At 33.5% G+C, this 13,151-nt stretch overlaps 1 protein-coding gene across 1 annotated transcript in view; it reads right to left on the bottom strand.

Annotated features, from left to right (window-relative positions):
• Nucleotides 1-385: 385 nt before the first annotated feature.
• The window catches only part of LOC106883941 (adenosine deaminase), a 29,142-nt gene continuing 16,376 nt past the window's right edge, over nt 386-13,151 (bottom strand). Inside the window, exons 2-9 of the mRNA XM_014935091.2 lie at nt 11,757-11,818; nt 8,529-8,651; nt 8,070-8,293; nt 4,905-5,023; nt 4,281-4,352; nt 2,772-2,941; nt 2,475-2,601; nt 386-849 (exon numbers count right to left, since the gene is read on the bottom strand). Coding sequence (XP_014790577.1) covers nt 757-849; nt 2,475-2,601; nt 2,772-2,941; nt 4,281-4,352; nt 4,905-5,023; nt 8,070-8,293; nt 8,529-8,651; nt 11,757-11,818 — 990 coding nt within the window. The 3' untranslated portion in view covers nt 386-756. The remainder of the gene's footprint in view (nt 850-2,474; nt 2,602-2,771; nt 2,942-4,280; nt 4,353-4,904; nt 5,024-8,069; nt 8,294-8,528; nt 8,652-11,756; nt 11,819-13,151) is intronic.

The following is a 13,151-nucleotide window of genomic DNA, read 5'->3' on the forward strand; positions in this document are numbered from 1 at the left end:
GGCACACTTTGTAAAGTGGTTGGCATTAGGAAGGGCATCCAGCCATAGTAACTATTCCAGATCAGACTGGAACCTAGTGCAGCTCTCCAGCTTTCGTCAAACTATTCAACCCATACCAGCATAGAAAACAGACATTAAATGAGGATGATGAAGTAAGAATGTATAATAAAGTCTATAATAAATGACTGATCTGGATAATTAAGTATCTCAATGAGATATTTTCTTGTTCACATTAATACTGCCTGCATCAATCTTAATCTTCTTGTTCTAATTTTGTCCACTAATAGATACTAATTGTTGAAGACACTGAAAGTAACTTTCCTTCGACCAAGGCAGCACTTGAAATAAAGTAATAACAATCTAATATGGAACAAAATAGAGCAAGTTTATTTTTAAATATTTGATTTATTCTCAATAGATGAAAGTATAAAAAGTTAGCAAAATTTTGGTGTAAGCTTTCATAACAACAAAGAATATTAGCATAGCAGATAATCTGCATACATTGAGGACATAATCACCACACTGGTTTCAATGGAAGGAAAGATTTTGTCAATTCATAATCTTTGTTAGACAATTTCTTTCATAATTTTCTTTCTGCTTTTTAAAAAAAATTTTTTTTTTTTTTTAAACAATTACTGAGAGTTCACCAGGATTAATATAATCACTTAAAATTTTAGTGTTTATAACATTCAGTTTTAATTATAAATATTATTTAGTCAATTTGCTGCTTGTGATACAGTTGAAGCAATATTTCAATTAATAGTCTCCCGGATAGATTTTTTTAAGATGATTCAAAAGATCTTTCTGTTCAGCTTTTGGCAAAAAACTGGATCTTGCAGCATTAAAAATCTAGAAAATAAAAAAATGGAGGTACTGTATTAATCAAACAGAACAAATCTGAATAGAATAACTTTGAAATGAAAAACTAATAATTCTGTTATTGATTGTGTCATCATCATCACCATCGTTTAACGTCTGTTTTCGATGCTGGCATGGGCTGGATGGTTTGACTGAGGTATGGAGAGCCAGTGGTTGCACCAGGCTCCAATCTGATCTAGCAATGTTTCTACAGCTGGATGCCCTTCTTAATGCCAACCACTCCGAGAGTGTAGAGAGTGCTTTTTACATACCACCAGCACAGGAGCCAGTCATGCAGGCCTGGCATCAATCACGTTCAGATAGTGCTTTTTATGTGCCACCAGCACAGGAGCCAGTCAGGGGGTACTGGCATCAGCCATGTTTAGATGGTGCTTTTTATGTGCCACCGGCATGGGAACCAGTCAGGGGACACTGGCATCGACCACGTTCAGATGATGAATTTTACATGCCACCAGAACGGGAGCTTGTCAGGGGGCACTGGCCACAGCTACAATTTTGGTTTTACTTGACTCAACAGGTCTTCTCAAGCATATCATATCGCTTGATGCATCAAGGGTACTCTTAAGTGAGCCGGACATGCAATACTAGCATCGGCCATGGCTGCAATCTCTCTTTAGTTGCTGGGTCTTCTCAATCACAGCATATCTCCAAAGGTCTTGGTCTCCTGTCATTGCCTCTCTGAGGCCCAACATTCAAAGGTCATGCTTCACTTCATCCCATGTCTTCCTGGGTCTACCTCTTCCACAGGTTCCTTCCACAGTTAGGGTGTGGCACTTCCTCACACAACTGTCCTCATCCGTACATAACACATGACCATACCAGCTCAGTCATCTCTCTTGCACACCACATCTGATGCTTCTCATATCCAACTTTTCTCTCAGGGCGCTCATGCACTGTTGTATATGCATACTGACATTACATATCCAGTGGATCATACTAGCTTCATTTCTGTCAAGCCTACACATTTCTTCAGCAGTCGAGACCCGTGTTTCACTGCTGTGTAGCATGTCAGTTTGCACACATGCATCATACAGTCTACCTTTCACCCTGTGTGAGAGGCCCTTAGTTGCCAGCAGAGGTAGAGAAAAAAATTGTTGATAAAAACTAGAATAATAAACGCTCTATCCAAGCAATTAAAATTTTGTTGTTTTAATAGATTAGCATTTAAATGAGTGTTATGGTCATACAAGTAGTGTCATTTGTTTTCAATTTTATGTGAAAACATTTCCAGTTACAGGGAAATATTACCTTACTTGGAGACAAGTGAAGATTGGTGGTGGGAAGATTGCCTCAATAAATTCCATCTGACCCATAGAAGCTTGGAAAAGTTGACATTAAGACAATGATGATGAAATATTCTATCACCATAAAATGGTTAATTTGAACAAATTGTCAAAGCATGAATAGAACAGAAAAAAAAAAGATTGCTATATTAAAAAAAAAGAAGTAATATTGCAAACTACAGAAATTATCATAATCAGTCATTTGAAAATAATCTACCCGTAATATTTATTATTCTTCTCAAGTACTTAACAGTATATATAATAAGTATTGGAAAATATAAATAAAAGCAAATGAAGACTAAGCATACTTACAGTCTTTATAATCTGATCTTTGCTAAAACCAGCTTTTTGTGCCATGGCATAATCATTTTGAAGACTGGTAGCAAAGACAGTAGGATCATCAGTGTTCAAAGAGAAATTAGCATCATCTTTTAAAAACCTTTAAAAAAGATAATTTAATTTTGAGAATTCAACAAGAGATATTGTTACTGAATACATTATGTTGGTTAAAAATAGGATAAAAAGAAAAGAAAGTTATAGCAACCAAAAGAGAAATTGTACATCAGTTTGAAAAACAAAATAAAAAGAAAAAAAGAGAAAACAGCTTACGTAGTGACTGGATGATTTTGTATTTCTCCTGTGAATGCCTTTGTCCTGAAGCTTGAAACTAGGCAAGTCTCTAAGTGAATGTTGTCATTTCTTATTTGTTTGTAGAGATGATCATCCTCAATAACATGGTAACCATGACCGACACGATCAGCAAACATATCATCTACAGCCTAGAGGAAGAAAATGAAGTTTTAAAACTGATTAACCTTCATTTCAAATATAGGAAAGCAATTCAACACCCATATAGAAATATTACTGGATAAAGACCTCTTGATTTAGTCCTTTACAACATAAATGTTACTAAATAATTTTTGTTATTTTTTAGGTAATAATTCTTCCCTATTTAAGCTTAAAGTCAGCAATTTTGAGGGAAGGGGGGAAAATTGGTTACATCAACCTCCAGTAACTGACTGGTACCTTTTTTTATCAGCCCTAAAAGGATGAGAGACAAAGTTGAACTCAGAATGTAAAGAGCCCAAAGAAATGCCACTAACAAATCTGTCAGCTTGTTACCTTACTTTTCAGGCAATAAGGTCTATTCTACAGCAGCAATATAAAATTGTACTATATAGTTATTAACTTTGGTTTGTTGCAGTTGTGGTAGACAAGCAGTTTAGAGACAAATTCCAGAGTCAATGCAAGTTTAAGCTTGGTTGCTTCTGATGTATTTTGGTGTCCTATTATATCATGCACATTTTAAATCTGAGGTGCATGCCTCAAGAATAGCTCCACAAAATCAATGCTTTCTTTGTCCAAGTTGCGTCATTACTTTTCTAATTATGAATGTAACAATAGCTTTTATTTGTTTAAAACAAGAAAAAAAAAACGAAAAAATTTCTGAGCCTAACATTTGCTTCTTTCCCAAATATTAAAAGAGAAAGCTGAAGATGAAGCATTTGGCAAAACAAATTGGCAAACTAGTTTAAAATGATCATTTTCACTTCCTTATTCAAATTATATTATAAAACATATATAGAGCATAATCAATTTAAAAATCAAAAGCATTTACTTTTTCAATGAATTTGTTATCTTGTGTTTAAGTACCACAAAAATAAACAAAATAATTCTTATTTAAGCTATATACTTGTATTGAATCTCTCCTGATAAAGAGCAAACAATATTTATGGTGTGTCAGTGATGTGAACTTATGGATGAATTTGATGTACAGCCAAACTAATTTAACTGAATTCTCTATGAATCAGAGGTTTAGTATGCAGCTATATCAACAGGCACACCAAATCGCAAATAGTTCTTATAGTGGCCATTACAACAACCAGCACAGCTCAATGGTGACACATGTAACTCACATACTATGAAATAGTGGTCACAGACAGCCATCACATATTGATTAAAACAGTTTTTATCAATTTATTTAGCATATTTTAGGTTGATTTTCATATTTTCTAAGGGTCATAGTTTACTGAAAGGGTTCATAAAATATTGAGATAAATTAAGAATCAAAATTTTGAAGAAATAAATTCTGTTAAAATTTCAAAAGGAAAACTTTACCTCTTTAACATTAGGAGGTCCTCCAATTTCTCCAGCATGTGCTGTACGATGAATTCCTAGCTTATGGGCTTCCTTGAATAAAAAGTAAATAATAAGATTTTCATATATTGCACCATATCTACAAATGAAGTGCTTTTGTTTCATAAGTATTTTATATTGCAGATTATGTTATTTTAATGAAATGAAACTGTGCATAGGTAAATAAAATGATACCCTTTAACTTATCTTAAATGAAATAGACATTCTCAATGCACAGTTGTCAGCATTAAAATAAATCAACTTGTTTATTCAAAGCTTGTTAATTTTGTCAGCCTGGAGAAAATCAAATTTTCTGTCTCAATCCTGAACTATGCATAAAATCTCAGTAAGAAATTACAGATTTTGTGAGTTATAGCAGCCTTCTAGAAAGAGGATAAGTTCATGTGCTTTGAAGAGATGTGAGGGAATTATGTTTTAGATAAGATCATCATATAAAGAAAAAAATGCAAAAAACGGATCAAGTATCAACTATTAATCCTATTTTCAATAGGATTAATAGACATATATGCATGTCTACGAATGACAATAGACAAATTTAATCCAGGATGAAAATATAAATAATGAATATGAGAAATTATTACAAACCTTGAATACTTCTTTAATTTCAGGTGGAGTGGGGAAGAACTCTGCTCCAGCCACATCTATTCCAACAACACCATCATTTCTGAACTCATTACACAGTTGAAGTACGTCTTTAGCAATTTCTACAAATAGTCCCATAGATAGATGTATGAGTGTGTGTTCTTTGTATGTATGTGTATATATGTGGATGTTTATGTATACACAAACAGACACTTTATTAATAGGATTGTTTTGAAACATTTCCTTACAAAGCTCTCTCAATAAAATCTCACTTCTTTTGCAGTTCTTCAACAGGGCACATTCAAAGCCAGTTTTGAACTTCCTTATGATTTCCTCAAAGATAAATGTGACATAAATAAATGATTAAATAAAAAACCCGAAGAACATTAGTAAATTCTGTCCCAGGGTCTCTTTCAAAATATTCTTTCAATTCTCTGGTGAAGTTCTGGCTTTGAGTATGTCACACTGTTAGACTCCATTTACTCAACCAAATTACACATATCAGTTTGAATATAGTTATGAAGCAGGCTTGATTTGCAAAACTAATGCAAAAAACACCTGCTGACTTGTAACTTATAAACGAATATACTAAACAAAGAAATATACCTTCATTCAAAGGACAGTATACAATGTGGCTAGATTGGTAGCTTACAATCATAGACTATACAATCAAAGAGCTATTATTGCTCTGTCCTACCAGTAAAGCTTTCATGTGCAAAAGAAACATTCCTATCGCTAGCTGGAACTCAGAGGAAAACAAGGAGCAAAGTAGAAGTGAGAAATTGAGAGACAAACTACTACATGGGTCATGATTTCCAAAAAACCCTAGAAAATATTCTAATCAATTAAACCAACATATTTCAGATTAAAGCAGTAACAGTAAGCATCAAATTGTCAATTAAACCACAAGCTTGATATGACCGTCAATTTACTTTATGTCAGTGTAAACTCTACCTATAATTAAATTGCCTAATTATTTTTTAGCATTAAAACCTAACCTAACTTAAATATCCAATGAAATTATTAGTAAACTCAAACAGTAAATCCTTTCTATTACTTATTTTGCCAAATCTTACAACCTGTACTGCAAACATGCAATATTCACAAATTCAAAACTTGCTAGTCTTCATGTATACATAACTCTACAAACCTTAACTGAAACATTCATATAATCTTATTTGCATCCCTACTACTTCTGCTAGCCTCCAAATCCTTCTGGTAAATTTTATATATTAAACATTAAAAAACCTATTATCTGAACTGAAAATACCATCTATGTATCTACAAATGCCACTAAGCTGCCTAAGTAAACATAACTTTTTCCCTTTTTCATAAATCACTAAAGAAACTGAATTCATAAGACGTTAAGCATAAGTCAGTCAATAAAGAATTTCAATTGCTCCTATCACCTAAGAGTACTTCTAATTTGCCTAAACACTTTACTCTCAAACGAAATGTATACATTAGCTCATTGTAGTTTATATCAGACATAAAGCCCTCTTTATTTTTAATTAATATATTTAACTTTTTAGCATTTAAACTGGCCATATCCAGCCTAAATATTTTACCTGCTTTATCTTGATGACCAAATGTGGCCTCTTACACCTGCCCTACAATGTCATTCTAAAAATAAGCAATCACATCATCGAAATCTTGAAGCTACAAGATAATACATGATTAATATAAAACAATGTGAATAAATAAACAACATTTGACAAAGTAATCAGAATGCTAAAGGATTAATTATGTACACATGCCATACACTAGATCTATTAGATGGTAACTCCATACACTCGATATATTCAAATATTCCCTGCCTCAACCAGTTTTGAATCTCAATCAGTATATTATCAACTCCATTTAATGTCCGATCGCCATGCTGGCATGGGTTGGACAGTTGGACATGGAGCTGGCTGGCAGGGAACAGACCAGACTCCAACTGTCTGTGGCAGCATAGTTTCCATGGTTGGATGCCTTTCCTAATGCCAAGAATACAGTATAGAAAATCATTGGGTGAATTATCCTCATACGCCTATTTTTTTTTTTTAAAATTCCATACTAGATTTAATACTCTTCAATAAACTAACTCTGGAACTTTGGCAAATGGCTCAAGGATATCTAACAAAAACTGCTCTAACCACACTTAACATTTCATTAACTAAAAATCACTATTTGTCTCTTTATATTTTACTTTGCTCCAGATATTATAAATCTAGTTTCAAAAGTTGTCTTGCATAACTTAGGCTTCCAAAAGTGTGTAAGAATGCAATAATTCTTCCCCACAGTGACCAGTTAAAATTTCAGAATCACACAATGATTTAGCAATTTTAAGTTTTAATCTCATCTACACAACAAATTCATAAGTAACATTATACAAAATACATAACGTGTGTGTGCATGATGGGTGCAGGAATTGCTGAATAGTTAAGAAGTTCACTTGGGCAAGTGTCTTATACTTGAGCTAAAGAAAGCTTTGTAAGGCAGAAACTGAAACAAAGTAACCAGTCATGCTTGTGTGTGTCAATATGTCTTCTTGTAATGAGATATTGCATGATAGTTGTAAATGAGCATCACTGTCAAACAAGTGGTGCATTTGGTTTCAATCTTCTATTGAAACTTGTCTGGTCACAGGGAAATATTACCTTACTTGGAAACAGGCGCGAGTTGGCAAATCAACTGTAGAAAATTTGCCTCAACAAATTCTGTCAAGCATAGAAAAGTGCACAATAAAATATGTCAGGTTGGTTGGACAAGTTAAACCCTAACTATTAAACTGTCAAATGTTTATATCATTGAGTGTCCCATTGTAAAGCTTATTCTGGAAGCACTATGGAAGCACTATTCATAATGTAACAAGTAGTGAATTTCATAAAATGAAAGAAGCATTCAACACATTTGATAGGAGTTTCATCATCATCATCATCATCATCGTTTAACGTCCGCTTTCCATGCTAGCATGGGTTGGACGATTTGACTGAGGACTGGTGAAACTGGATGGCAACACCAGGCTCCAATCTAAATTTGGCAGAGTTTCTACAGCTGGATGCCCTTCCTAACGCCAACCACTCAGTATTTATTAATAACAGTCTTGATTCAGCTTCATGCAACCTAAAGTCTCGTAGGCTCATCATCCAAACTCCAAAAAAGAAATTTGTAAATTGTACTTACCAGGGAGGTTTCTCATACAACACAAGATAACCTTAATTATTATATTATGTTCTGCGCAGCTTGTTTTTAATGCATCTAAAACAATTTTCACAATCTCTCTTGCAGCTAAGTTTTCATCTGCAAGAATATGAGGGGCAAACCGTACTTCTGCATAGTAAATATTTTGTTTAGCACTATCTTCACAAAAATCTTTTGCTATTTGTGCAATAGATTGTTTGTCACCTCTGCAAAAGAAATAAAAAAAAAAAGACATTACGATAAAGCTTATTGAGAGTTCTATAGCAAATCTTTATCGCACTTTGTTTCTGTTAACTGTTTCATGATGTTTCACAATTATTTTTCAATGAAAAATATAATAAATCCACTGGTGCCATATCACTTTTTCATAAACATGGTACTCAAGTTAAAACAATCAGTCCAAAACTATTTAATAAATTATACCAAGAAATATGTTCTTACTTTATAATTGGCAGGAAATAATTAAATATATCCAACATGGCTCCTAAACCTTCATTTTTACTCTCTGTAACCTTCTCTCTTAGCTCTTCTACTGTCTTCTCTTTTAGTTCTATGTTCCTTCGTCTAATGAATAGAAGAAAAATGTTGTAAATAAAAATTTGTAATAATTTACAAAACTGTTTATTTTTGAGATAACATCACAAAATTGAAAAAATTAGTTAACAAGATTTTGAAAGTGTATGCTCACACCATTTCTTTCTAGCTTTTACACATCCTTTGTACTCATGCCCATGTCTTACACTTCATATCAAACATCGTACAATCAACAATTTGCTTGAAGAAAAAAATCTTTGTTACCAGCAGAGATGATAGCTCTGAACTGCTTCCACTTCATACAGGGTAGTCAGGCTAAATTTGACAGTTTGCATGAAGGAAAAGAAAACACAATATCCCATCCAAAAAAAAAAAAAATCAATATCAACAAGATTATGGCTGGGAGATAATAGTTTACTCAAAGTAGCCACCCTTAAACTTCCACCATGAACTCCTCAAGACAGTTCTGGAACCTGGCATATGCATTCCTCACAGAGTCCCTGAGAAGATCTTTGAACACCTCCTTTATCTTGGCCACTAGCTCAGCCTTGGTGTTGCAGGCAGAATAATTGATGTCTTTTACAACCATGCTCTACACATTGTAATCCATGGGTGAAGTCATAGAAAATTCTCTGATAACCAATTCTAACTATTTCCAGAGGTATGGTAAGGAGTCAAATCCTGCTGCCACACATATGGCCTTCCAGTAACAACCCTCTCCAGCCAGAGTTTAACCACAGACTCCAGTAGCTTCACAGCCACCTGAATAGAGCTTAATGCCCTATTTAAATATACGGAGATGAATTCTGGCATACAGACACTGTCAGAATGTTTCTAGTGTCCCTTCCTGCTGGCCATGGCCTTGTAATCCTTGTTGCAGCTGTTTATGTTATGTTTTACAGCATTCACAAAGCATTGAGCAGCAGTCATGATGTCAACATAAATGATTTGTTATGTTGGGTAACTCTTTTCCAATATTCAGATGGCTTCTAGTCCTCCATGTCAATGTTTTCTCAACTACAACTCTAATTTTTATGCTCTCCAATGCTGTTAACTTTTCAATACATAGGTGTTCCTGAGAAAAGGCGAAATAAGAAAAATGTGAGGGTTAGAAAAAATTCAGTTTCCTACCATTAACTAAATCCTATGAATATGTCACAAAGTGACTTTTCTCTGTGATCTAATACACTTCTTGCACACTCATAGTTTACAAGAGAACACTATATGTGGTTCATATCTCCTCCTCAATATATTAAGTACAGCCATATTCCAAGTGGTAAAAGGGTCCTATCTTCTTTCCAGCTTCTTAAGACTTTAGTCTTTGCTAAGTTTACTTCAAGGTCTCACAATTCTAGGTTTTGTTGCATATGTAATTTCTTTAAATCTTCCACAAATTTAGCTCTAAAGACAAGGTCATGGGCAGATAAGAGTTCCTATACACAGCAAGTTTAAACTCCTTGGTTACAGCCCAGAGAACTAAAATAGAAACAGACTGAGAATCAAACCTTAAGAGATACCTCTCTGCATATTGTATTCCTGATCAAACTCACTGCATAACTTTTACTTTGCTGACAGTGTCTCAGGGTATAGTTTGCACCACCCTGACATTCATCTCTACCTAGGTTTTTGTTTTTAAAAGACCACCTGAATACAGATATCAAAGGACTTCTCCAAATCAGTGGATGATAGGTAGAGAGTTTACTTAGCTAAAAACTTCTCTTGCAGTTGTCTCACAAGAAAAAAAAAAAAAAAAAAAAAAAAAAAAAAAAAGAAAAAAAAAAGCATCAGTGGTACCCTAACCTGGTTCAAATCTGAACTGCATCTGATTAAAGTTAACTTTTTCTCATCAGTCATTCTAATAAAAAGCTTGTGAATCTTTACAAACAATTTATATTAGAAGTTTATTATATGAGGTGGCCTTGCGTAATAGTGAATCACTTTTGCACTTGTTGCAACTAGGTTATCTACTAACTGGTTCGCAGTATAACTTATTTAAAACATTACTTTTGTTGCTTGAATACTACAACTTAGTACTCATCCTACTTCTATGTATTTTATTTTGAAAAGTTGCACCATATCTTTGACTGCTGAAGCAGATCCCTTTCAGTTAGTTGCAAGTTTTCAAACCTACCAGAATAGTAGGTAGGTAAGTGGATAGGTAGGTAGATAGTGAGGGGGAGAGAAAGAGAGGGCTGGAAAAGTGGAAGGATAAAATGGTAACTACGTTAAGATCTTTAACTAGTATATAAGTCAGCTTCAGGAAACTTCCTTATCAAAGTTTTTGATAACAGCTCTAATCTTAGTAAAGGTTGGTAGTTTATCAAGGTGTTGGATGACTGTACTTCATAAATTTTTTTCCTTGACTTCTGATTTTGACACATTCTTCCAGTGTTCCACTATTGCTGATTTGATTGGTCTTTGTTTAAGGATGTACCATCTGCTGATTTGATTTGTGCTATAGAAGAGTTCCTGTGTATTCTATCATAAAAACTGTACAGACAAACCTCTATGTAAGCATCTGAATTTTGCAAGATTTTGCATTTCAGATTTGAAAAATTGGAATTGTAAAGTCAAGTTTCTTTTAACATTCTTCCCACTCCCAAAGTTTTGAGAGAGATTTCTTTTTAATATAATGGATGGTAGTTCAAGGTCGTATTATATGCTTTGTGAATATTACTCAGGAGTATGGTGGCTGTGGTGGAGATCTCATTAAACCAGTTTTTATGCTTTTTCTCTCTCTTGGTTTCAGAATATAATCACACACACACAGAGGTTATCTATAAATTACCTTTACAATTTGAAATATAAAAGTGTAGAAGTTGTAAACATAATTTATGGACATCCTATGTATTCCAAGTACATCACATACATAAATACACATGCATTTTTTTTTATATGCAGGTGTGAGCATATATTTTTCTTTCAATAGTGTTAATGAAATGACAAAATTTACAGAAGCAATTTTGCCAAACCCATTTCATATTTTCAGTATACAAAATGAAACACAGAAAAAATATTGGACTTAAATTTTACACTTAATCTAAATTATGTACAAATAATTTTTTTGCTTAAGCCACTGAATGCAGTTATATATGGTTATATTTGTATGCAAAAAATAACAAAACTATATCTTACTTGGCTGTTTCAAATAATGTCTCTGGTCGAATTGCTCCATCCAAATGAACATGTAGTTCCACCTGCAAGTTATAAGAATATCACTACCTGTTACTAAATACCTAGAAAAATATTAGTTTGGTCAACCTCTTATTTAGGTCATCTCAAAAATATATCAAAGCAACAATATTAAAAATGTTTTTATTTCTTCACTCAAGAAGAAAAAGATAAATAACTTATAAAAGCTTAATTTAATTTTTTTGCTAAAGTTCAAAGATGGTTATATATTATGGAATTCGGTTGCCTGCATTCATAGAAATTACCTTCATGGGTATACAAAACACTAATAACCAAAATATAAGTACTTATTTCTTATCCTTTGATTTCCAAATGTGTTTAACCCTTTAGCATTCAAACTGGCCATATCTGTTCCAAATATTCTGTTTTGCATTCAAACCAGCTAGATCCAACCTCTCACACTTATCCTATAATGTTATTCTAAAAATAAATAATCACATCATTGAAATCTCAAAGCTATGAGACAATGCATGGTTAATTTAAAACAATGTGAACAAATAAGCATTACATTTGATTGAGTAATTTGAATGCTAAAGAGTTAAACAGGACAGTGGTCTTTCCAAGTTGGCTGTGGTAGAATGACCTATTATGTTGGTATAAGCAGCCTAAAAATTGGAACTGACATGCAACGGATTCAGAATAGAGGCTTTGAAAGAAGCATCGTATAACATGCTTGTGATGTATCCTCCAACAATAAAATATATTACATATGACTAACAGAAAACATTCAGTACAATAGTTCATTCTATCACTGCAGCATGGAAAAAAAAATTCATACCCACTATCCAAACACATTAAAAAAAAAGAAATCAAAGAATGCAGAATAAACACAAGTATCATGATTATAAATAGAAGCCCAGTATACTTAGACATTCAAAGTCTGCAACCACAGCACCATAGAGAAACTCTATATCATTTAGTATTCTGCACCAATACTAAACAAAAGATTTGAGCTCATCTTAACTAGTTGCCATATAGGAAAGTTCCTGCTGATTAATTTTAAAGCAGAGCCTCCTTCTGGTATCTGAAGTAAAGAACACAACAGCATTGATAATAATCACATGATCAAGGAGTTCAAATCTTACTAAAGTCAACTTTCCCTTTCCTCCTTCCAAGGTTGATATAAAAGTACCAATCCGGTGGGTGGATTACCAGAACTTTAAGAATCAGATACCTTGTATTTGCTTGAGTTCTTTGTATATTGAGTTGAAATTGCATCAAGGTGAGAGAGAGAGATAGAGAGATAGAGAGAGATAGAGAGAGATAGAGAGAGAGAGATAGAGAGAGAGAGATAGAGAGAGAGAGATAGAGAGAGAGAGATAGAGAGAGAGAGATAGA

The sequence above is a fragment of the Octopus bimaculoides genome, chromosome 3 (genome assembly GCF_001194135.2).
Source record: "Octopus bimaculoides isolate UCB-OBI-ISO-001 chromosome 3, ASM119413v2, whole genome shotgun sequence".
NCBI classification, from domain to species: Eukaryota; Metazoa; Mollusca; class Cephalopoda; order Octopoda; family Octopodidae; genus Octopus; species Octopus bimaculoides.